This window comes from Scyliorhinus canicula, chromosome 16, assembly GCF_902713615.1.
Source record: "Scyliorhinus canicula chromosome 16, sScyCan1.1, whole genome shotgun sequence".
Classification (NCBI taxonomy): Eukaryota; Metazoa; Chordata; class Chondrichthyes; order Carcharhiniformes; family Scyliorhinidae; genus Scyliorhinus; species Scyliorhinus canicula.
In genome coordinates, this window is record NC_052161.1 from 91,695,080 (window position 1) to 91,719,919 (window position 24,840).

The following is a 24,840-nucleotide window of genomic DNA, read 5'->3' on the forward strand; positions in this document are numbered from 1 at the left end:
AATCCACATCCCCTGTCCCCAAACTGTGAGAATGATCCACATCCCCTGTCCCAAACTGAGAATAATCCACATCCCCTGTCCCAAACTGTGAGAATGATCCACATCCCCTGTCCCAAACTGTGAGAATGATCCACATCCCTGTCCCCAAACTGTGAGAATGATCCACATCCCCTGTCCCAAACTGTGAGAATGGTCCACATCCCCTGTCCCCAAACTGAGGGAATGATCCATATCCCCTGTCCCAAACTGAGAATGATCCACATCCCCTGTCCCAAACTGTGAGAATGATCCACATCCCCTGTCTCAAACTGTGAGAATGATCCACATCCCCTGTCCCAAACTGAGAATGATCCACATCCCCTGTCTCAAACTGTGAGAATGATCCACATCCCCTGTCCCAAACTGAGAATGATCCACATCCCCTGTCCCAAACTGTGAGAATGAGTCACATCCCCTGTCCCAAACTGAGAGAATGATCCACATCCCCTGTCCCCAAACTGTGAGAATGATCCACATCCCCTGTCCCAAACTGTGAGAATGATCCACATCCCCTGTCCCCAAACTGTGAGAATGATCCACATCCCCTGTCCCCAAACTGAGAGAATGATCCACATCCCCTGTCCCAAACTGTGAGAATGATCCACATCCCCTGTCCCAAACTGAGAGAATGGTCCACATCCCCTGTCCCCAAACTGAGAATGAGTCACATCCCCTGTCCCAAACTGTGAGAATGATCCACATCCCCTGTCCCCAAACTGAGAGAATGGTCCACATCCCCTGTCCCAAACTGTGAGAATGATCCACATCCCCTGTCCCAAACTGTGAGAATGATCCACATCCCCTGTCCCCAAACTGTGAGAATGATCCACATCCCCTGTCCCAAACTGAGAATGATCCACATCCCCTGTCCCAAACTGAGAATAATCCACATCCCCTGTCCCAAACTGTGAGAATGATCCACATCCCCTGTCCCAAACTGTGAGAATGATCCACATCCCCTGTCCCAAACTGAGAATGATCCACATCCCCTGTCCCAAACTGTGAGAATGATCCACATCCCCTGTCCCAAACTGTGAGAATGATCCACATCCCCTGTCCCAAACTGTGAGAATGATCCACATCCCCTGTCCCAAACTGTGAGAATGATCCACATCCCCTGTCCCAAACTGAGAATGATCCACATCCCCTGTCCCAAACTGAGAATGATCCACATCCCCTGTCCCAAACTGTGAGAATGATCCACATCCCCTGTCCCAAACTGAGAATGATCCACATCCCCTGTCCCAAACTGTGAGAATGATCCACATCCCCTGTTCCAAACTGAGAATGATCCACATCCCCTGTCCCAAACTGAGAATGATCCACATCCCCTGACCCCAAACTGAGAATGATCCACATCCCCTGTCCCAAACTGTGAGAATGATCCACATCCCCTGTCCCAAACTGAGAATGATCCACATCCCCTGTCCCAAACTGTGAGAATGATCCACACCCCCTGTCCCAAACTGTGAGAATGATCCACATCCCCTGTCCCAAACTGAGAATAATCCACATCCCCTGTCCCGAACTGAGAATAATCCACATCCCCTGTCCCAAACTGTGAGAATGATCCACATCCCCTGTCCCAAACTGTGAGAATGATCCACATCCCCTGTCCCCAAACTGAGGGAATGATCTACATCCCCTGTCCCCGAACTGAGAATGATCCACATCCCCTGTCCCAAACTGTGAGAATGATCCACATCCCCTGTCCCAAACTGTGAGAATGGTCCACATCCCCTGTCCCAAACTGAATGATCCAATGTGGCGACTAGGGGCTTTTCACAGTAACTTCATTTGAAGCATACTCGTGACAATAATCGATTTTCATTTCATTTCACATCCCCTGTCCCCAAACTGAGGGAATGATCCACATCCCCTGTCCCAGGCTGTGAGAATGATCGCACAACAGAATATTCAGCCATACGTACAACATACGAGCAGGGCGCAGCCTGTCGAACTACGACAGCTGGAGCAGACCAGCCACCATCTGGTATCTTGATCCTGGCAGAGTCTGCCGGGGATAACACAGGCAAACCGGTGGCATGAGCATCATCGTCCTGCTTTTGCTAGTTTCGGAGTGACTGCACCTTCTGCAGCACCGGGAGGTGATCCAGGTTGGGCACATGTATGGCTGGAAGTGTCGTCCGCAGGTCCCTATTCATCAGGAGTTTAGCCGGCGACATGCCAGTGGAAAGTGGGGTCGCCCTGTACGTAAGCAGCGTGAGGTAGATGTCAGAAGCCGAATCCGCGGCCTTGCAGATGAGCTTTTTCATAGGATCATAGATCATAGAATTTACAGTGCAGAAGGAGGCCATTCAGCCCATCGAGTCTGCACCGGCTCCTGGAAAGAGCACCCTATCCAAGTTAAACACCTCCACCCTATCCCCATAACCCCACCTAACACTAAGGGCAATTTTGGACACTAAGGGCAATTTAGCATGGCCAATCCACCTAACTTGCACATCTTTGGACTGTGGGAGGAAACCGGAGCACCCGGAGGAAACCCAGGCACACACGGGGAGGATGTGCAGACTCCACACAGACAGTGACCCAAGCCGGTATCAAACCTGGGACCCTGGAGCTGTGAAGCGATTGTGCTATCCACAATGCTACCGTGCTGCCCCACAGTGTTTCACAGTGTGCGGCTCTTTTTCAACCTTCCCATTGGACTGCGGATTGTGTGGGCTGGAGGTGACATGTTTGAAATGGTATGACTTGGCAAACATAGACCACTCGTGGCTGTTGAAGCACGGATCATTGTCACTCATGACAATGAGTGGGATACCATGCCTGGAGAATGTCTCCTTCCAGACCTTGATGACGGTCCGAGGTGTGGGGCGCGATTCTCCGCTGCCCACGATGGGTCGGAGAATAGCGGGAGGGCCTTCCCGACAATTTTCACGCCCTCCCGCTACTCTCCCCCCCCCCCCCCCCCACCACGGCCGCCCCACGACACGAATCGCTGCTCGCCGTTTTTTACGGCGAACAGCAATTCTCCCATAGCCGATGGGCCGAGTTCCCAGGCCTTTACGGCCGTTTTCACGAACGCGATCACACCTGCTCTCACCATTCGTGAAAACGGCCGCAAAGTGCCGTCCTGGACAACCATGGCACCGATTGGCACGGCCGCACCACGGCCGTGCCAAGGGTGGCATGGGCCTGTGATCGGTGGGCACCGATCGGGGGCAGCGGGTCCGATACCCGCGCACTATTTGTTCATCCGCCGCCCCGCAGGATCAGTCCGCGGGGCGGCTGAGGGGCATGACGGCCTGCACATGCGCGGGTTTGATGCATCTGCGTGATGACGTCATCCGCGCATGCGCGGGTTGGACGGCTCCAACCCGCGCATGCGCTGCTGACGTCATCGTGCACGTCAGCCGCCGTGACGCTTGGCGCGCGGTCTTAGCGACGGTCGCTAAGCCCGCGATGCCGTGCTTCACGGGGCCGCGCTGCTAGCCCCGCCCGGGGGGGGAGAATCGGGTCCTGGGAGGGGGCGCGGAGGCTGCCGTGAAACACGGCCGCCTTTATGACTCGCCGCATTTGCGGAGAATCGCGCCCGTGAGGTCTGAGAGCTTCACCGCTTCAGGGTAATTGGAGAAATTGTCAATAATCAACACATAGTCACGACCATTCGCACAAAAGAGGTCGATGCCAACCTTGGACCACGGGGAGGTCTCGATTGCATGCTGCTGGAGCATCTCCTTGCATTGACAGGTCGCACAGTTGAGGACCACGTTCGAGATGTCCTGGCTAATACCGGGCTAGTAGATAGCCTTCCTGGCTCTGCGTCTGCACTTCTCGCCGCCCAGGTGTCCCTCATGGATTTGGCGGAGCACCAAGCTCTGGAGACTGAGCGGAATGACAATCCGGTCCAGCTTGAGGAGGATACCATCAATCACCGTCAGGTCATCCTTTACATTATAAAATTGAGGACACTGCTCTTTCTACCAGCTATTGGCGAGGTGGTGCATGACACGCTGCAAGAGGGGGTCTTTGGCTGTCTCCTCGCGGATACGAACCACCTTCTCATCAGATGCCAGGAGGGTGCTAGCACACAGCTGCACCTGTGACTCAATCTGCTGGATGAATTCCAGCGGTTCACGAGGCAATGTGATGGAGTGGGACAATGCATCAGCGATGATGAGCTCCTTGCCAGGCGTGTACACTAAGTCAAAGTCGTACCTTCTGTGTTTGAGGAGGATGCGCTGCAACCGAGGCGTCATGTTGTTCAGGTCCTTGTGGATAATGTGGACCAGAGGCCTATGATCCGTTTTGATAGTGAATATCGGCAGGCCGTAGACATAGTCTTGAAACTTGAGAATTCCAGTGAGAAGACCCAGGCATTCCTTCTCTATTTGCGCATACCGTGTTTCGGTGGGTGCCATGGCCCTCGATGCGTAGGCTACCAGTGTCCAGATGAAGTGTAATCGTGTTGGAGCAGCACTGCACCGATGCCATCCTAGCTCGCATCTGTTGAGATCTTTGTCTGCTTGTTGGGGTCGAAAAATGCTAAGGTGGGTGCCATGGTGAGCTTGTCTTTCAGCTCCATCCACTCTGCCTGATGTGCTGCTTGCCACTCAAAGGCAGTGGACTTTTTCACCAGGTGTCATAGGGCCGTGGTGTGTGAGGCCAGGTTTGGGATGAACTTACCCAGAAAATTGACCATGCCCAGGAAGCACAACACCGCCTTCTTGGCTTTGATGGCCTTGACCTTGTCTGTGTCCGGGCGCACACCTTGCTGAGAGATCTGGTCACCTAGGAACTTGAGTGTCGACATGCAAAAGCAGCATTTGGACCTGTTCAGCTTCAGGCCATAGGCATGGATATGGCGGAATACCTGCTGGAGACGGGAAACATGCTCTTCAGGAGTCGTGGACCATATGATGATGTCCTCCACGTACACACGAACCCCTTCAATGCCCTACATCATCTGCTCCATGATGCGATGAAAGATCTCCGGAGCCGAGACAATGCCAAACGGCATACGATGATAGCTGCATCTGCCAAACGGTGTGTTGAAGGTTCAGAGCCTACTGCTGGACTCATCCAGCTGGATTTGCCAAAATCCATGTGACGCATCTAACTTGGCGAAAAAACGTGCGTGTGCCATCTCACTCATGAGTTCCTCCCGCTTCGGGATGGGATAGTGTTCACACATTATGTTTGTATTGAGATCCTTGGGATCAATACAGATGCGCAGGTCTCCCGAAGGCTTTCTGACACATACAATCGAGCTGACCCAGTCAGTCGGTTAGGTTACCTTGGAAATGATGCCCTGTTGTTGAAGAATCTTGAGCTGTGCCTTCAGGCGCTCCCTCAGCGGAGCCGGGACCTGGCGTGGGGCGTGGACCACTGGCTTGGCATCAGGTTGGAGCAGAATCTTGTATTGATATGGCAGCGTGCCCATCCTGTCGAACAAATCCGGATACTGAGCGAGGATGTTGTCAATGCCGGCCTGAAGATCCACATTGGAGGATGTCGTTGTGTAAACCCGCTGCACGGGGTTCAGCTGCTTGCAGGCATGCGCACCAAGTAGGGATGCCCTGTCTGTCTTGCCGATATCAAAACGTAACCAATGTAGCCATCTAAGATGGACACTGGGCTACAAAATGGAGAACTGCTAAGGCTGCAGGGGAAAACAGTCTTAGTGAGGACAAGCAGCTTGCAGAAGACTGTTTTGCATTCTGCACGTACAGAAACCAGTTTCTGGCCAGGTGCAGAGTTTCAGCCAAAGGTGCAAATCTGCATAGTAATGAGGTGATCCAAATCCAGACCCCGCACAATAGAAACATTTAAGTATCAATGGATACTTTTCCTTAGACGCCCAGACAGAATGGCGCCAAAGCAACCAACACAAAGAGCCGTAGGGACCGCCCCACCCATCGAGGAACGACCCTCAGATTGGGGAGTTTGAAAGATATCGATTGGGAGAGACCCAATCGATACCTGGCAGGTGAAAGAACCGCCCCAAGGGGGCACGGACTTCTAGGACCTATAAGAGTAGGTCCCGCACATGGTTCGGTCTGTTGTTTTGCTCCGGCCCAGACCTGTTACATCGCATCCTGACTCCAGTTTCATCACCGGCCGTTGAGCATCAGCCATCGAACTGTAAGTGCCAACACAACGATCGCTACGTGATCCAGACCTTACTACCTCTTGACAACTTTGCCAATCAGAAAGTTACAGACCAAGAACGGGACGAAGGCCTTGCTCCCTGACCTTGCCTGTTCCTGTCTAGATAAGTATTTAGTTGTTTAGTATTAGAAGTAAGTTAGTCTCTTTAGTGTATGCATGTGTATTTATTATATTTGTTATAATAAACACTAATCGTTTGGACTTACTAATCGGTGTACGGATTTATTACTTTGAACCTGACCTTGATATACTTGTGACGGTGTCTCAATACGGCACCTGGCGGTCGGATTCCGGTCAGCAAGCGGAGCGGTCGCAAGGTGAGGGGCTCCCGTAGCGGTGGAGAACAGGGAAGGGAAGGGAAAGGACGCGCACCCCCCCCCCCCCCAAACAAACCGGTCACCAAGGGATCCTCGGCGGCGGCGGCAGCGGCAGCGGGAGATGCCCAAGCAGCGGCGGCGGCGGCAGCAGCAGCGGGAGATGCCCAAGCAGCGGCGGCGGCGGCAGCAGCAGGAGTAGCGGCAGGAGAGGCCCGGGCGGTGGCAGAGCGGAGCGGCGTCTACATCCCCCCCCCCCCCCCAGGGGCCGGAGCGGAGCAGCATCCAGACCACCCCCCCCCCAAGGAGCGGAACGGAGCGGCGTCCATACCCCACCCCCAAGGAGCGGAACGGAGCGGCGTCCATACCCCCCCCCCCCAAAGGGCCGGAGCGGAGCGGCGTCCATCTCCCCCCCCCCAAGGAGCGGCGTCCATCCCCCCCCCCAAGGAGCGGAGCGGAGCGGCGTCCATACCCCCCCCCCCCCCGCAAGGAGCGGAGCGGAGTCTACCCCCCCCCCCAAGGGCCGGAGCAGAGCGGCGTCCATACCCCCACCCCCCCCCCCCCCCAAGGGCCGGAGCGGCGTCTACCCCCCCCCCCCCAAGGGCCGGAGCAGAGCGGCGTCCATACCCCCACCCCCCCCCCCAAGGGCCGGAGCGGCGTCTACCCCCCCCCAAGGGCCGGAGCGGCGTCTACCCCCCCCCAAGGGCCGGAGCGGCGTCTACCCCCCCCTCCCAAGGGCCGCAGCGGCGTCTACCACCCCCCCCCAAGGAGCAGAGCGGAGCGGAGCGGCGTCCATACCCCCCCCCCAGGGCCGGAGCGGAGCGGCATCCATACCCCCCCCCCAAGGGCCGGAGCGGCATCTCCCCCCCCCCCCCAGGGCCGGAGCGGCGTCTCCCCCACCCCCCCCCGGGCCGGAGCGGAGTCTCCCCCCCCCCCACCCAAACAGGCCCGGAGCGGCGTCTCTCCCCCCCCCCACCCCCCAAACAGGCCCGGAGCGGCGTCTCCCCCCCCCCCCAGCAGGCCCGGAGCGGAGTCTCCACATACACCCCCCCCCCAAAAAAAAACCGGCAGCAGCCACCACGTGGCAAGAACAAAGGACTGGACAGACTCCTCTCACTCTCTCTCTCCTGCGTGAGAGAGGTGGGGGGGAAAAAAAAAAGAAGGACTTTTATTTTTAAAAAGAAGAACACTGTTAAAGAGAAAGGGGGAGGGATATATATATTATTTTCTCTTTCTCTACACCCACTCCCATCAAAGCAAGCCCACCTGAGGGGAGTTGCATAAAAGGAGGTGGGAGAAAATAATTAATAAACAAATAAATAAAATAAAAATCGGGCATCGAAAAAGGGGGAACAGAAAAACAAGGGGAGAAGAAAAGATGAAAGAGAAGGGGGAGAAAAAAACGCCAGAAGGGAGCCAAGGGAAAGGGGGCACCAAAAGCAGGCGGGACAAAAGGCAAGCCAGCTCACGTGAGCGGATTAGCACACGAAGCAGCGGGACGGATGTACCGCCGCATCAAAAAGAGCCGGACAGACAGGTGCCCTCTCCCCTGGGGTTAGAGGGGGGCGTGAATTGGAAGGAAGCCTTTACTGAGGTGGTGAGGGAGCAGCTGCAGGCAATCAAGGCAGAGTTGAAAGCAGACGCAGAGGCCGCAGCACAGGCAGCAGTGGCCAGGGCCATGTCAGGGGTGCAGCAGGCTCTGACCAGATTGGAGGAGAAAGTGGAAGCTCAAGGGAAGAAACTGGAAGCTCAAGGGGGGAAACTGGAAGCCCATGAGGCAACCATTAAGGAGCTAGAGAAAGCAGCGACAGACATGAGCGACCGGGTCACGGCCCTAGAAAGGGAAGTGGCGAGTCTGGGCGCAACACAGGGGAGCCTGAAGGGCAGGGTAGACGACCAAGAAAACAGCTCGAGAAGGCAAAATGTTAGGATAGTAGGCCTGCCAGAGGGGACCGAGGGTAGAAACCCCACAAAATACGTGGCTGCAATGCTGGGCAACTTAGTGGGCAGGAAAGCTTTCCCCACCCCACCGGATCTGGACAGAGCACATCTGTCGCTGCGCCCGAAGCCCAAGGAAGGGGATCAACCGAGAGCAGTCATAGCCAAACTGCACCGGTACCGGGATAGGGAGGCAATCCTGCGCTGGGCCAAGGAAAATAGAGCCAGCAAATGGGACGGGCACACCATCCGAATATATGAAGACCTTGGAGTGGATATATCTAAGAAACGGGCTGAGTTTAACAGAGCGAAAGCGGCTCTCTACAGGAACAAAGTGCGTTTTGGTATGCTGTACCCAGCGAAGCTCTGGGTCACATACCAAAACAAGGAATATTTCTTTACAGCCCCTGCTGAGGCGAATAGATTCGTCGAGGAGCACGGGCTGGAAGAACAGCAGGGGGGGTAGGAACGAGAGGCCCCTGGCAAGGAGCAACGACACGCCAATGGGTAGGATGGGGGAAGAGCAGGCAGAAAACCGTAGAGGCCAGGTAGAGGAGAAGCGAGACAACAACCTCCGAGAGGGGAGCCACCGTAATAGCAGGAAAGCTAGCGCCGGGGGCACGCAACAAAGCAGGGCCGCTGCGCACCCCCAACAGGGGGGAAGGCGCCAGGCAGGGGAGGGGGGAGATCACCCACCAAAGTCGGGAGAGGAAACGGGGACAGGAATAGGGTATAGAGGAGCAAAGGAGGGGTATACAGGGGAGGAGGGTAGAGGGAGAGACCGGGGGGGGCACACAGGGAGGGGAAAGGTAGGGTCAAAGGGACAAACGAGGCCAGAAAAGGAACAGGGCTACAAAGTACCACAACCAAGGGCTCGGAACAAGGAACCGCTGCAAGCACCCACCCAGGACGGTCTGTGGGCAAAGGGGCCCCCCAGAGTGCAGGGGACTACCCGCGTGGCGGACACACAGTGGACGGCCATGGCGGGTTCCCCCAAGACAAGGGGAAACCCCGGAGCGCAGAGACCCGAACGCATGGGGAGAGCAGTGGTAGCGGCCATCCTGGACGGCCCACTAACAAAGGGAAACCCCGGAGGGCAGGGGCTCGTCCACCAGACAAACATGGTTAATCCCACAGGAACGAGGGGGCAGAAGCCCCCCACCAGGATAATCACCTGGAACGTAAGGGGACTTAACGGCCCAGTGAAGAGATCCAGAGTCCTCACCCACCTCAGAAATATGAGGGCCGACAGAGTCTTCCTCCAAGAGACGCATCTGAGGGAGCAGGACCAACTGCGGGTAAGAAAGGGCTGGGTGGGACAAACCTACCATTCCTGCTATGGGACAAGGGCCAGGGGGGTGGCGATACTGATCGGCAAGAGGACAATGTTTAGGGCGACAAAGACGGTTACAGACCCAGGGGGGCGATATGTCATGGTCAGCGGGGCCCTGGATGGGGCGCCGGTAGTCCTAGTCAACGTGTACGCGCCCAACTGGGACGACACGAGCTTCATCCAAAAGACCATGGCAGAAATCCCGGACATAGCGACGCATCGACTAATCATGGGGGGAGACTTCAACTGTGTACAGGACCCAAAGACGGACAGATCAAACCCCAAAACGGGGAAAACCTCAAACATGGCAAGGGAACTCGGTCACTTTATGGAGCAGATGGGAGCTGTGAACCCCTGGAGGTTCGCCCACCCGGGGGAGAAAGAATTCTCCTTCTTCTCCCCAGTACACAACGTGTTCTCCAGAATTGACTTCTTTGTGGTGGGGAAAACGGTGCTTCCAGGGATAGACAAGGTGGAATACTCCGCAATTGTGATATCAGACCACGCCCCACACTACATGGACGTGCGGCTGGAGACGGGAAGGGCCCAGCGCCCCACATGGAGGTTGGACGGTGCCTTACTAGCTGACAAGGCCTTCAGCGAAAGGATAGCGCGGGCCATAGCAGAGTACACGGAGAACAACCAAAACGGGGAGGTATCATCCTCCACGTTCTGGGAAGCGCTTAAGGCCGTAATAAGAGGGGAAATCATTGCCTTCAAAGCGCAAAGAGATAGGGAGGAAAGGGTGGCTGGGCAGAAGCTGGTCGACTCCATACTGGAGGTAGACCGTAAATACTCCGAGGCCCCGACCGTAGAGCTCCTGGCGGAGAGAAAAGAACTACAAAGGAACTTTGACCTGCTCTCCACCAGGAAAGCAGTGCACCAACTCCGCCAGGCGCGCGGGACCCTGTACGAACACGGAGACAAAGCCAGCCGCCTGTTGGCACACCAGCTGAGAAAGCAGGCAGCCACCAGAGAAATTGGGCAAATCAGGGGTACCAGAGGCATGTTGGAAACAGAACCAGAGAGGATTAACAAAACCTTCAAGGCCTTCTACCAAGAGCTGTACACCTCAGAGCCCCCAACGGGGAAGGCTGGGATGAACCGGTTCCTTGATGGACTGGTCATACCAGTCGTGGGAGAGGGAAGGAAACGGGACCTGGAAGCACCACTAGCACTGGGAGAGATCATGGAGAGCATTAGCTCCATGCAGACGGGGAAGGCGCCGGGACCGGACGGATTCCCGGCGGACTTCTACAAAAAATTTGCGACAGCGCTGGCCCCGCACCTGCGGGAGATGTTCACAGACTCGCTAGCTAGGGGCACACTGCCACCCATGTTAGCACAGGCCTCAATCTCGCTGATACCTAAGAAAGACAAAGACCCAACGGAATGTGGGTCATACAGACCCATATCTCTGCTGAACGCAGACGCCAAAATACTGGCCAAAATCCTAGCCAAAAGGCTAGAAGACTGTGTACCTGAGGTGGTCACAGAGGACCAGACGGGCTTCGTCAAAGGTAGACAGCTCACCTCGAACATCAGGCACCTGCTGAACGTGATAATGACCCCCTCCAGGGAGAGAACACAAGAGGTGATCGTCTCCCTGGACGCAGAAAAGGCCTTCGACAGAGTCGAATGGAAATACCTCATAGAGGTACTGGAGCGGTTCGGGCTTGGAACAGGGTTCACCACGTGGGTAAAACTCCTATACAACGCCCCCATGGCGAGTGTACGGACCAACAATACCAACTCCCAATACTTCCAGCTGCACAGGGGCACCAGACAAGGATGCCCACTGTCCCCACTGCTGTTCGCGCTAGCAATCGAACCGCTAGCAATTGCGCTCAGGGCAGCAAAAAATTGGAGGGGGATCCGAAGGGGAGGCAGAGAGCACAGAGTCTCACTCTATACAGACGATCTGCTCCTCTACATCTCGGACCCACAAAGCAGCATGGACGGAATCATCGCGCTCCTGAAAGAGTTTGGAGCCTTCTCGGGCTACAAACTCAACATGAGCAAAAGCGAGATCTTCCCAGTACACCAGCAAGGGGGGGGGGGGGGTGGGGGGGCAGCACTAAAGGGGCTGCCGTTCAAACAAGCCCGACATAAATTCCGCTACCTGGGGATCCAAATAGCCCATGACTGGAAAGGGATCCACAAATGGAACCTCACCAGCCTGGCGGAGGAAGTAAAAAAGGACCTGCAAAGATGGAACACACTCCCACTCTCCCTCGCAGGAAGAGTCCAGACGATCAAAATGAACGTATTGCCCAGGTTCCTCTTCCTGTTTAGATCCATTCCGATCTACATCCCCAAGGCCTTCTTCATAGCGCTGGACAAACTTATCATGGCGTTCGTATGGGGGGGTAAAAATGCTAGGATCCCAAAGAAGGTCCTACAGAAAACAAAATCCAGGGGGGGGCTAGCCCTCCCGAATCTACAATTCTACCACTGGGCGGCAACAGCCGAGCGAGTAAGGGGATGGATGCAGGAGCCAGAAGCCGAGTGGGTGCGTGCGGAGGAGGCCTCCTGCATGGGGACCTCCCTCCGGGCCCTCGCCACGGCAGCACTCCCATCCCCACCCAAAAAACACTCCAGCAGCCCAGTGGTGACAGCCACCCTCCAATCCTGGAACCAACTGCGGCAGCAATTTGGCCTGAACAAAATGTCGGACAAGGCTCCCATCTGCAACAACCATAGGTTCAAACCAGCACTGACTGATGCCACCTTCAAAAGGTGGAGACAGGACGGGGGGACACTGACAGTCAGGGACCTATACACGGACGACAGGATCGCAACACTGGACGAACTGACAGAGAAATTTCAGCTAGCTGGGGGGAACGAGCTACGGTACCTGCAGCTCAAAAACTTCCTACGAAAGGAGACAAGGACGTACCCACAACCGCCACGACAGACACTACTGGAAGACCTACTGGACGCAAGTATCCTAGAGAAAGGGAACTGTAGTGACATGTATGGCCGACTGGTAGATAGGGACGACACCGTACTGGACGCAACAAGAAGGAAATGGGAGGACGACCTGGGGATGGAGATAGGGTGGGGACTCTGGAGCGAAGCACTGCATAGGGTCAACTCCACCTCCACGTGCGCAAGGCTCATCCTGACGCAACTAAAAGTGGTACATAGAGCCCACTTAACGAGAAACCGTATGAGTAGGTTCTTCCCGGAGGTGGAGGACAGATGTGAGCGGTGCCAAAGAGGCCCGGCCACCCACGCCCACAAGTTCTGGTCTTGCCCCAGACTTGTGGAGTACTGGACAGCCTTCTTCGAGGCTATGTCCAAAGTGGTGGGGGTGAGGGTGGAGCCATGCCCGATAGTGGCGGTCTTTGGGGTTTCAGACCAGCCAGATCTATTCCTGGGGAGGAGGGCGGACGCCCTTGCCTTTGCCTCCCTGATCGCCCGCCGTAGAATCCTGTTTGGCTGGCGGTCAACAGCACCGCCCAGAGCTGCAGACTGGCTGTCCAACCTCTCGGATTCTCTCCAAATGGAGAAAATCAAATTCGCCATCCGAGGGTCGGACGACGGCTTCCACAGAACGTGGGAGCCATTCATGCAATTGTTCCGGGACCTGTTTGTGGCCAACGTACAAGAGGAAGAATAGTCGGGGCAAGGTAGCCGGCGGGGAGGGGGGGGGCTACGGGCTCGTTACGGGGGTTTGATGGCTAGCTAAGGCACAAAACCAAACTAAATAAATGCCAATAAACATGTTGGGGAATGTAAAATATGTATGCCGGCGAAGAGGGGGAGGCCACAGTTATTACTACGAAGATGCTCACCTGTAAATATATATGTTAATTTCTGCGTGTTTTTTTTTCTCTCTCTAACAATTTGTAATTTGTTCAATATAAAACATGAAAACTGAATAAAAAACATTTATAAAAAAAAAAAAATACGGCACCTGGCGACTCCAAGCACAATTACACATACAGAGCCATAGTAGTGTTAAGCACACGGCCTTTAAACGGAGGCGTGTTAATCACACTCCAGTAAAACGAGCAACACCGAGCATGGGTGCTCCAGTTGGAGACGAGTAGATGGCAGGATCCCAGTGCCGTGATGGCATTTCCATTGTAGTCCAGGAGCTGGCAGGTTGCTGGAAGGACCTTGGGGGGCTTCTTGATGCGTTTGAAATCTGCCTTTGAGAGGAGGTTGGCAGAAGCACCTGTGTCCAGCTGAAACTGGATGGGGCAGTGGTTGAGCTGCATCACTGCATGCCATTGGTCCGCAGAATCCACAGCGAGGATGGATTGAATTTGTGATGAGTTGGATGTGGCATATTCACATTTGGTAATGATGCTCACACAGTAGGCGGAGTCCAGGAATTCTTCCTCTGGATCCGTTGTGCTGCCAGGATCAGAATCCTGGAATCGTTGTTGCACGGTCTGAAAGCGCTGTCGTCAGAACACTAACTGGTGGTGCAGACCTGCACAAGGCTGCACAGTGCCCAGGCTTCCCGCAGTTTAAACATCGCCTGCCTCTTGCAGGGCAGTGTTTCTCTAAGTGGGCGTTGCCGCAGTTCAAGCACGTTATGACGTCGGCGCCCTGGTGCTCCACGCGTCGTCGGACATGCGCAGTGCGGGTGACGGCCGCTTCGTTATCCCATTCGCATCACGCATGCGTGGGGCCCTGGGAAAAGCACGCAAAATGGCCGCTTTCATCAATGCTGAGGCGCTGCATCCAGGAGATGACCTGCACATTCTCTGCTTCCTGGGAGGCAAGTTTCTCATTTTCAGCCGATTTGTACTGGGCATAGCAATTTTTGGTGTGCTCATACACTGTGCATGTTTCAATCGAGACTGGCAGGGTCATATGCTTGATTTTCAGTAGCTGCTCTCTCAGAGGATCAGAGTGAACTCCAAAAATGATTTGGTCTCTTATCATGGAGTCAGCAATATCACCAAAGTTGCAGGACAGCGCGAGCAGGTGGAGGTTAGTTAAGAAGGAGTTGAAAGATTCTATTTTTAAAAAAATAATTATTATTGAAATTTTTACAAAATATAAACATCTCAACTCTATTAACAAAACAACCGCAGTAACACCCCAAGAACAACACCCACCCATCTTCAAAAGCAACTACAAACAAAAGAAAAAAAAACCAAAAGAACACCCAAACAACAAAAGGGAAAGAGATAACACCCGCCACATCCCACAAACCCATGTACACAGTTCTCCCTCCCACCGATCCAAACACCCCGCCCCCCCTCCCCTCCCCTCGTCTCCTCTCCCTCCCCCCCCCCACCCCAGTTGCTGCTGCTGCCGGCCTATTTCCCTACCGTTCCGCCAGGAAGTCCAGGAAAGGCTGCCACCGCCTAAAGAACCCCTGTACTGATCCCCTCAGGGCAAATTTCACCTTCTCCAATTTAATGAACCCCGCCATATCATTGATCCAGGCCTCCACGCTTAGGGGGCCTCGCATCCTTCCATTGAAGCAAAATCCTCCACCGGGCTACTGGGGACGCAAAGGCCAGAACACCGGCCTCTTTCGCCTCCTGCACTCCCGGCTCCACTGCAACCCCAAACATTGCGAGTCCCCAGCCTGGCTTGACCCTGGATCCCACCACCCTCGACACCGTCCTTGCTACCCCCTTCCAAAACTCCCCCAGCGCTGGGCACGCCCAAAACATATGGGCGTGGCTCGCTGGGCTCCCCAAGCACCTAGCACACCTGTCCTCGCCCCCGGAAAACCTACTCATCCTCGTCCCAGTCATGTGGGCCCCATGCAGCACCTTGAACTGTACGAGGCTAAGCCTCGCACAGGAAGAGGAGGAATTCACTCTCCCGAGGGCATCTGCCCACGTCCCCTCCTCAATCTCCTCATCCAGCCCCTCTTCCCATTTACCCTTCAGTTCCTCCACCGAGGCCTCGTCTACCTCCTGCATCACCCGATATATGTCCGAAATCCTCCCTCCTCCAACCCACACCCCCGAGAGCAACCGATCCCGCACCCCTCCTGGGGGCAGCAAGGGGAACCCCTCCACCTGCTGCCTGGAAAACGCCCTCACCTGCATGTACCTAAACATGTTCCCCGGGGGGGAGCCCAAACTTCCCCTCTAACTCCCCCAAGCTCGCAAACCTCCCCTCCACAAACAGGTCCCTCAACCTCCTAACCCCTACCCTGTGCCAGCCCAGAAATCTGCCATCAATGCTCCCTGGGACAAACCGATGGTTCCCCCGCATCGGGGCCTCCATCGAGCCCCCCACTTCTCCCCTATGCCGTCTCCACCGCCCCCAAACCCTGAGGGCAGCCGCCACCACCGGGCTCGTGGTATACCTCGTTGGAGGGAGCGGCAATGGCGCCACCACCAGCGCCTCCAGGCTCGTGCCCACACATGACGCCGCCTCCATCCTCCCCCACGCCGCCCCCTCCCCGTCCATTACCCACTCACGCACCATCGCTGTGTTGGCAGCCCAATAGTACCCACAGAGGCTGGGCAATGCCAGCCCCCCCCTATCCCTGCCCCGGTCCAGGAACATTCTTCTCACCCTCGGAGTCCCATGCGCCCACACAAATCCCGCGACACTCCCGCTGACCCTCCTAAAAAAGGCCTTCGGGATAAGGATGGGGAGGCACTGGAACAGGAACAAAAACCTCGGGAGCACCGCCACACCAACGGACTGCACCCTCCCCGCCAGTGACAGCAGTAACATATCCCACCTCCTAAACTCCTCCTCCATCCGCCCCACCAACCTTGTGAGGTTGAGCTTGTGCAGGGCCCCCCAGCCCCCAGCCACCCGGCCCCTCAGGTACCCGAAGCCCCTCCCCGCCCGCCCCAGCGGGAGCCCACCAATCCGCTCCCCCGATCCGCCGGACGCACCACAAACAACCCACTCCTGCCCAGGTTCAACTTATACCCAGAGAAACCCCCAAATTCACTAAGAATCCTCAACACCTCCGGCATCCCCCCCACCGGGTCCGCCACATACAGCAACAGGTCGTCCGCATACAGCGACACTCGATGCTCCTCCCCACCCCGCACCAGGCCTCTCCAGTTCCCTGACTCCCTCAATGCCATGGCCAGGGGCTCAATCGCCAACGCGAAGAGCAAGGAGGACAGGGGGCACCCTGTCTCGTCCCCCAGCACAGCTGAAAGTACCCCGCCCCCCCCCCCCCCCCCCCCCCACCCGTGGCTACACTCGCCATCGGGGCCTCGTAGAGTAGCCCCACCCACCGGACAAACCCCTCCCCAAACCCAAACCTCTCCAACACCTCCCACAAATACTCCCACCCAACCCTATCAAAGGCCCCCTCCGCATCCAATGCCACCACCATCTCCGGCTCCCCTTCCATGGCCGGCATCATAATGACACCGAGGAGCCTTCGCACGTTCGTATTCAACTGCCTTCCCCCCACAAACCCCGTCTGGTCCTCACGAATGACCCCGGGCACGTAATCCTCTATTCTAGTGGCCAGGATCTTTGCCAGCAGCTTAGCGTCGGCGTTTAGCAACAAAATCAGCCTATATGACCCACACTGCAGAGGGTCCTTGTCCCGCTTCAGGATCAAGGAAATCAGCGCCCGTGACATAGTTGGGGGCAAAGCCTCTCCCCTCCCTTGCCTCGTTAAAGGTCCGGACTAACAGGGGGCCCAACAGGTCCAAATACCTTTTATAAAATTCCGCCGGAAACCCGTCTGGCCCCGGCGCCTTCCCCGGCGCCTTCCCCGACTGCATGCTCCCCATCCCTTTGACCACCTCCTCCAGCTCGATCGGCGCCCCCAGTCCCTCCACCTGCTCCTCCTCCACCCCCGGGAATCACAGCATGTCCAAGAAGCGCCCCATTCCACCCCCTCCCCCGGGGGTCCCGACCGGTACAGTTCCCCATAGAAGTCTCTGAAGACCCCATTAACATCTACTCCCGTCCGCACCACCTTCCCAGCCCTATCCGTCACTCCCCCAATCTCCCTGGCCATGTCCCGCCCTTGGAGCCGGTGTGCCAGCATCCCGCTCGCCCTCTTCCCATACCCATACACCGCCCCCTGTGCTTTCCTCCACTGAGCTTCCGCCTTTCTGGTAGTCAATAGGTCGAATCTGGCCTGAAGGCTACGCCTCTCCCCCAGCAATCCCTCCTCTGGTGCCTCCGCATATCTCCCATCCACCCGCACCATCTCCCCATCAGTCTCTCTGCTCTGCCCTCTGCTCCCCCCCCCCTCCCTATGGGTTTGGATGGAGATCAATTCCCCCCTCATCACCAACTCCCCGTTTACCCCTCTGCCGAACCCGTCCACCAAACCCCTACAGAAAAACCCATATAGAAAAGACAAATCGACATCACCCCACCCACCCTAAGGCCAACCCACGTCTTACATTAAACCAAGCAAATACAAATACAGTATTATACAGCATTCCCCATCTTAGACCATCAGTTTGAGTCCAATTTCTCGGCCTGCACAAAGGCCCACGCCTCCTCCGGGGACTCGAAATAATGGTGCCGATCCTTATAGGTGACCCACAGACACGCCGGCTGCAACATGCCGAAGTTCACACTCCGTCTATGGAGCACCGCCTTCGTCCGGTTAAACCCGGCCCTCCGCCTCGCCACCTCCACACTCCAGTCCTGGAAGATCCGCACCTCCGTGTTCTCCCACTTGCTGCTCCGCTCCTTCTTGGCCCACCGGAGCACACACTCACAATCCACGAACCGATGAAACCGCACCAACACCGCCCGCGGCGGCTCGTTCGGCTTGGGCCTCCTAGCCAGAATTCTGTGGGCCCCCTCTAACTCCAGGGGCCCCTGGAAGGATCCAGCCCCCATCAGCGAGTTTAACATAGTCACCACATAGGCCGCTAGGTCCGACCCCTCCAACCCCTCCGTGAGGCCCAGGATCCGCAAATTCTTCCTCCTCGACTGGTTGTCCAGCTCCTCGAACCGCTCCTGCCATCTTTATGGAGCACCTCGTGCATCTCCACCTTCCCCGCCACGGCCACGACCCCGTCCTCCCTTTCGGAGGCCTGCTGCTGCAGCTCCCGGATCGCAGCCCCCTGGGCTGTCTGGGTCTCCATCAGCTCCCTGTTGGTTACCTTCAGTGACTCCAGCAGCTCCAACTTAAGCTCCTGGAAGCAGCGCAGCAGAGTCGCCTGCTGTTCCTGAGCCCACTGCCTCAGCTCCTCAAGGCCTTCGCCGGCCGCCATTTTGTCTTCCTTCCCCCGCTTTTTCAAGGGTGCTTTCTCCGGTTTTCTCCTTACCCCACTCCTGGTCCGGACCATAGGACCGTTGGGGTCGACTCCTGTCCTCTTCCCACGTCGGGATTTGCCGACACAGCCACGTTGGGGGCCGTGAAAAGAGCCCCAAAGTCCGTTTTCAGCGGGAGCTGCCGAATGTGCGGCTTAGCTCCTTATTGCCGCCACCGGAAGTCCCAGGAGTTGAAAGATTCATCTTTACCTTGCAAACGCTGTTTAAATATGTAGCGCTTGAAGATTTCATTAGTGTCCACTTCACAGTGACTGTCAAACCTGTCCAGGATGGTCTGAAACTTTGTCTTGTCCTGGCCTTCAGTGAAGTGAAAAGAGTTGAAGAGTTCGATGGCTTGATCACCCGCTGTTGAGAGGAGAAGCGCGATCTTCCTTGCATCAGACGCACCCACGAGTCTGAAGCCTCAATGTACAGCAGAAACTTTTGCTTGAATGTCCGCCAGTTGGCACTGAGATTGCTGGAGGTCCTGAGCTGGTGAGGAGCCTTCTTCTCCAGTTCTCCACCATGAATCTTCTCCATGGTGCCGCGATACATTCGCTGGTCGTCACGGAACGGACTGAGGTAAACCACCTAGATTATGCCGTCTCCTGGTATCATGGTGTGTTATGTACTCTGGGATAACACAGGCTGCAACTGGATGCAGCTTTGACCAAAAGATACTCCAGAACTTGAAATTAGTTCAATCTGATTTAATGACCCAGTAGCACAGTTAGCACAGTTCTCTATGATTATATAGATTACATAGAACATACAGTGCAGAAGGAGGCCATTCGGCCCATATAGTCTGCACCGACCCACATTAAGCCCTCACTTCCACCCTATCCTCATAAACCAATAACCCCTCCTAACCTTTTGGTCACTAAGGGCAATTTAGCATGGCCAATCCACCTAACCTGCACGTCTTTGGACTGTGGGGGGAAACCGGAGCAGCCGGAGGAAACCCACGCAGACACGGGGAGAACGTGCAAACTCCGCACAGACAGTGATCCAGCGGGGAATCGAACCTGGGACCCTGACGCTGTGAAGCCACAGTGCTAGCCATTTGTGCTACCGTGCTGCCCCCCTATGAGTTCGACTCTCTGCTAATCTAAGTGTGGTTACTCTGTCTAGCTCTTAGCACGTGCTGGAGGTGTGATACTGTACACACACCCTGACTCACTCTGTAGATGTTCATCGGTGGAAAGAGGCGGAGTGTGAGTGCCTCGTGCCTTTTATAGTGAGATACCACCCCTGAGTGTCCTGCCTGCTCATTGGTCATGCCTTGTTCTCTGTGTTCAGTAGCTGCCTGTCTGTATATCATTCTCTGCATGTTTGTGTATCGTGATACTGACCCTCTAATGGTGTAACACTCCCTCTATATGACCCTCTGACAGTTTAGCACTCCCCCACTCTCCCTCTCTCTGTCTGTCTGTCTGTCTCCTTCTCTCTCTCTTCCCCCCCACCACACACACACTCCCTCCATACCCAGTACTCACCTTCTTGCTCTCACTGCTGTGAGCATGAGGCAGGCGAGAATTCCCCAAGCCTGCATGTTGCTGCTCCTCTCCCTGAGCTCCCAACAGACTGAGCTTCTAAACCCCTGAACACCCCCTGTTAAAGCAGTTTGACAACGTCACCGGACAACATTTCAACATCAGCTCTGAGCCCACTCAGTAAACACTAAGATCCTCCTGTTTACAGAACGCAAACTCAGGCCACTGTTTAACTTGATAGCAGAGTGATTGGGTATGAGAGGGAGAACGCAGGGATAGATAGAGGGACCGAGGTTGAAGTTGAGAGAAAGAGTTACAAGAGCAGAAAGAAAGAGTGAGAGACAGTCAGAAAAAGGGCAACGGAAAGAGGGAGACAGGCAGCGAGAGATAGAATGACAGAATGTCAGAGAGACAGGCAAAGAAAGAGAGTGAACAGACAGAGAGCAACACATGGGGAGAGCAACAGAGAGAGGCAGAGAATGATACATGGATGTATAGAAAGAGATTAGTGAAGACTGCATGTGTTGCAGAGACTATGAAAACTACAGAGAGAGAGAGAGAGACTTGTAATGATATGTATAATGTAGGTATACATATGGTATGCATATTAATATACTATGTAATATCATTGCTTATATTCTACTGTTTGTTACTGTACAAACCTCGTCAAAGAAAGGGGATGTAATGATATGTATAATATAGATAATGAAAAGGTAACAAGATGATGGTCATGTATCTCAACATTAGATGGCACCACAGAGTAGTCATAAAAATATACTGTAACTCCTCAGATTCTGGGAGATAGTGTTGAAGAACGTGTTATTGAAAGGTTGAGATAGGGTGTGAGGTGTATTAGAGAGATATAGATTCTGTAGCATAAACACAGATTTGAGCCAGGGAGGTGGGATGCAAATTTTCAGAAATGGGAGGAGAAGGGGATTAAGACGCTAAAGGATATGCTTCTTAGGGGTCGGTTTGCAGGACTGAAAGAGCTGGAAGCGAAGTATGGGCTGGAGCCGCGGGAAATGTTTAGATACATGCAGGTTCGAGATTTTGCCAGAAAGGAAATACAGAGCTTCCCGGTGGAGCCGGCCTCCACATTGCTGGAGGAGGTGCTGACGACAGGGGGACTGGAGAAGGCGGTAGTGTCAGCGGTTTACGGAGCTATTTTGGAAGAGGAGAAGGCACCACTGGAAGGGATCAAAGCAAAGTGGGTTGAAGAGTTGGGAGAGGTTATGGAGGAGGGGTTCTGGTGTGCGGTGCTCCGAAGAGTAAATTCTTCCACCTCTTGCTCGAGGTTGGGGCTGATACAGCTGAAAGTGGTATACAGAGCACACCTCACAAGGGCGAGGATGAGCCAATTCTTTAAAGGAGTAGAAGATGTGTGTGAGCGTGAAGGAGGTTTTTCGGGTAATTTCCAAGGTGGTGCACGTGAAACTGGACCCGGGTTCCCGGGAGGCCATATTCGGGGTGTCGGACCAGCCAAGGTTGGAAACGGGTGCTGTAGCCACTGTAGCCACCTAAAATGGACACTGAACTAAACAAAATGGAGAATCGCTAAGACTGCAGGGAAAAACAGTTTAGCCAAGGCAAACAGCCTGCAAACACTCATTAGCATTTTGCAAGCAGCAAAACCAGTTTCTGGCCAGGTGGAAGATCTCAAACCAAAGGTGATAATGGCAGAACGTTTTACATACTAATGAGGCAGTCCAGATCTAGGCACACACAATGGCAACATTTGGGTTTGAATAAGATACTTTAAGTGGATGTCCAGACAGAGCGGCACCAGAAGTATCCACTATAGAAACCGCCCCCACCATCAAGAAAGACCCTCACATTGGAGGAATTCAAAAGATATCGATTGGAAGCGATCCAATCGATACCTGAAGGTAAAGCCCGCCCAGGAAAAGGCAAGGACATTGGGGACCCCTATAAAAGTAGACCCCCACACATGGTCCTGTCTGTTGTTTCGTGCTCCGGCTTTGACCAAGACCTTGACCGTGTATCCTGACTCCAGCCGTTGAGCACCAGCCGCCGAACCGTAAGTGGCAATACGACGCTCGCTACGCGAACCAAGCCCGCTAGACCCCCAGTGACCAGCACGCTTTCTGAAGGTTGCAGACCAAGACCGGAGCGAAGGCCTCGCTCCCTGACCTTGCCTGTTCCTGTTTAGTTAAGTATTCTGATTGCTTAGTTTAGTCATAGCTTAGTCCCTTAGTGTGTGCATACGTATTTATTATAATTGTATAATAAATATTGATCGTTTGGAACTTACTAATCGGTGTATCGTTTTATTACTTTGAACCTGACCTTGGAATATTTGTGAGGTGTCTATACGGCATCTGGCGACTCCTGAGCTGAAAAATACATATACAGAGCCTAGTAGTGTTAAGCACCCGGCCTTTAACAGAGGCAAGTTAATACACTCCAATAAACGCGTTTTACACCCATAGCAAAACGTGCAACAGTGCGGAGGCAGATATCGTAGCCTTCGCCTCGTTGATCGCCTGAAGGCTGATCCAGTTGGGATGGAGAGTAACCTCTCCACCCTGTGCCCTGGCGTGGCGGGGGGACTTGTTGGAATTCTTGACTCTTGAGAAGGTTAAGTTTGAACTGAGGGGATGGACAGAGGGTTCTACAATTCATGGGCATTATTCATTATGCACTTTCAAGAACTGGATAACATCAAACATTAGTTGGGGAGATGGGTGGAGGGGTTGGGAGGACGAGGGGCTGTATGTATTAATGGTGACTATGGGTGATTCCTGATTCCTTTTTATCATTTGTTTATGTAAACATGCGGGCTAATGTTTGGGGTTTGGTGGGAGGGTGGGAAAGAGGGCACCGGCAAGCAAGACGCTGGTTTGAAGTGTGTCTACTTCAACGCCAGGAGCATCCGGAAGAAGGTGGGTGAGCTTGCAGCATGGGTTTGTACCTGGGATCTCGATGTTGTGGCGATTTCGGAGACATGGGTAGAGCAGGGACAGGAATGGTTGTTGCAGGTTCCAGGATTTAGATGTTTCTGTAAGAATAGAGAAGATGGTAAAAGGGGGGGGGGGGGGTGGCATTGTTAACCAAGGAAAGTATTACGGCGGTAGAAAGGGCGTTTGAGGACTCGTCTACTAAGATAGTATGGGCCGAGGTTAGGAACAGGAGAGGAGAGGTCACCCTGTTGGGAGTTGTCTATAGACCTCCGAATAGTTCCAGAGATGTAGAGGAAAGGATTGCAAAGATGATTCTCGACAGGAGCGAGAGTAACAGGGTAGTTGTTATGGGGGACTTTAACTTTCCAAATATTGACTGGAAATACTATAGTTCGAGTACTATAGATGGGTCAGTTTTTGTGCAGTGTGTGCAGGAGGGTTTTCTGACACAGTATGTAGACAGGCCAACAAGGGGCAAGGCCACATTGGATTTGGTACTGGGTAATGAACCCGGCCAGGTGTTAGATTTAGATGTAGGTGAGCACTTTGGTGATAGTGATCACAACTCGGTTATGTTTACTTTAGCAATGGGCAGGGATAGGTATATACTGCAAGGCAAGAATTATAGCTGGGGGAAAGGCAATTATGATGCTATTCGGCAAGATTTAGGATGTATAGGATGGGGAAGGAAACTGCAGGGGATGGGCACAATTGAAATATGGAGCTTTTTCAAGGAACAGCTACTGCGTGTCCTTGATTAGTATGTACCTGTCAGGCAGGGAGGAAGTTGTCGAGCAAGGAAACCGTGGTTTACCAAGGAAGCTGAAGCACTTGTCAAGAGGAAGAAGAAGGCTTATGTTAGGGTGAGACATGAAGGCTCAGTTAGGGCACTTGAGAGTTAAAAGTTAGCCAGGAAGGACCTAAAGGGAGAGTTAAGAAGAGCGAGGAGAGGACACGAAAAGTCGTTGGCGGATAGGATCAAGGAAAACCCTAAGGCTTTATACAGGTATATCAGGGACAAAAGAATGACTAGAGTAAGATTAGGGCCAATCAAGGATAGTAGTGGAAAGTTGTGTGTGGAATCAGAGGAGATAGGGGAAGCGTTAAATGGATATTTTTCATCAGTGTTTACACTGGAGAAAGACAATGTTGTCGAGGAGAACACTCAGGTTCAGTTGACCAGGCTAGATGGAATTGAGGTTCAAAAGGAGGAGGTGTTATCAATTTTGGAAAATGTCAAAATAGATAAGTCCCCTGGGCCAGATGGGATTTATCCTAGGATTCTCTGGGAAGCCAGGGAGGAGATTGCAGAGCCTTTGTCCTTGATCTTTATGTCGTCTTTGTCGACAGGAATAGTGCCGGAAGACTGGAGGATAGCAAATGTTGTCCCCTTGTTCAAGAAGGGGAGTAGAGACAACCCTGGTAATTACAGACCTCTGAGCCTTACTTCGGTTGTGGGGAAAATGTTG

General features: G+C 54.3%; 1 protein-coding gene across 1 annotated transcript in view; it reads right to left on the reverse strand.

The window, feature by feature from the left end:
- LOC119979763 (alpha-2-macroglobulin-like) overlaps positions 1 to 20,581 on the reverse strand; it is a 412,459-nt gene extending 391,878 nt beyond the window's left edge. The window contains exon 1 of the mRNA XM_038822394.1: positions 20,451 to 20,581. Coding sequence (XP_038678322.1) covers positions 20,451 to 20,506 — 56 coding nt within the window. The 5' untranslated portion in view covers positions 20,507 to 20,581. The remainder of the gene's footprint in view (positions 1 to 20,450) is intronic.
- Between the last annotated feature and the right edge of the window lie 4,259 nt (positions 20,582 to 24,840).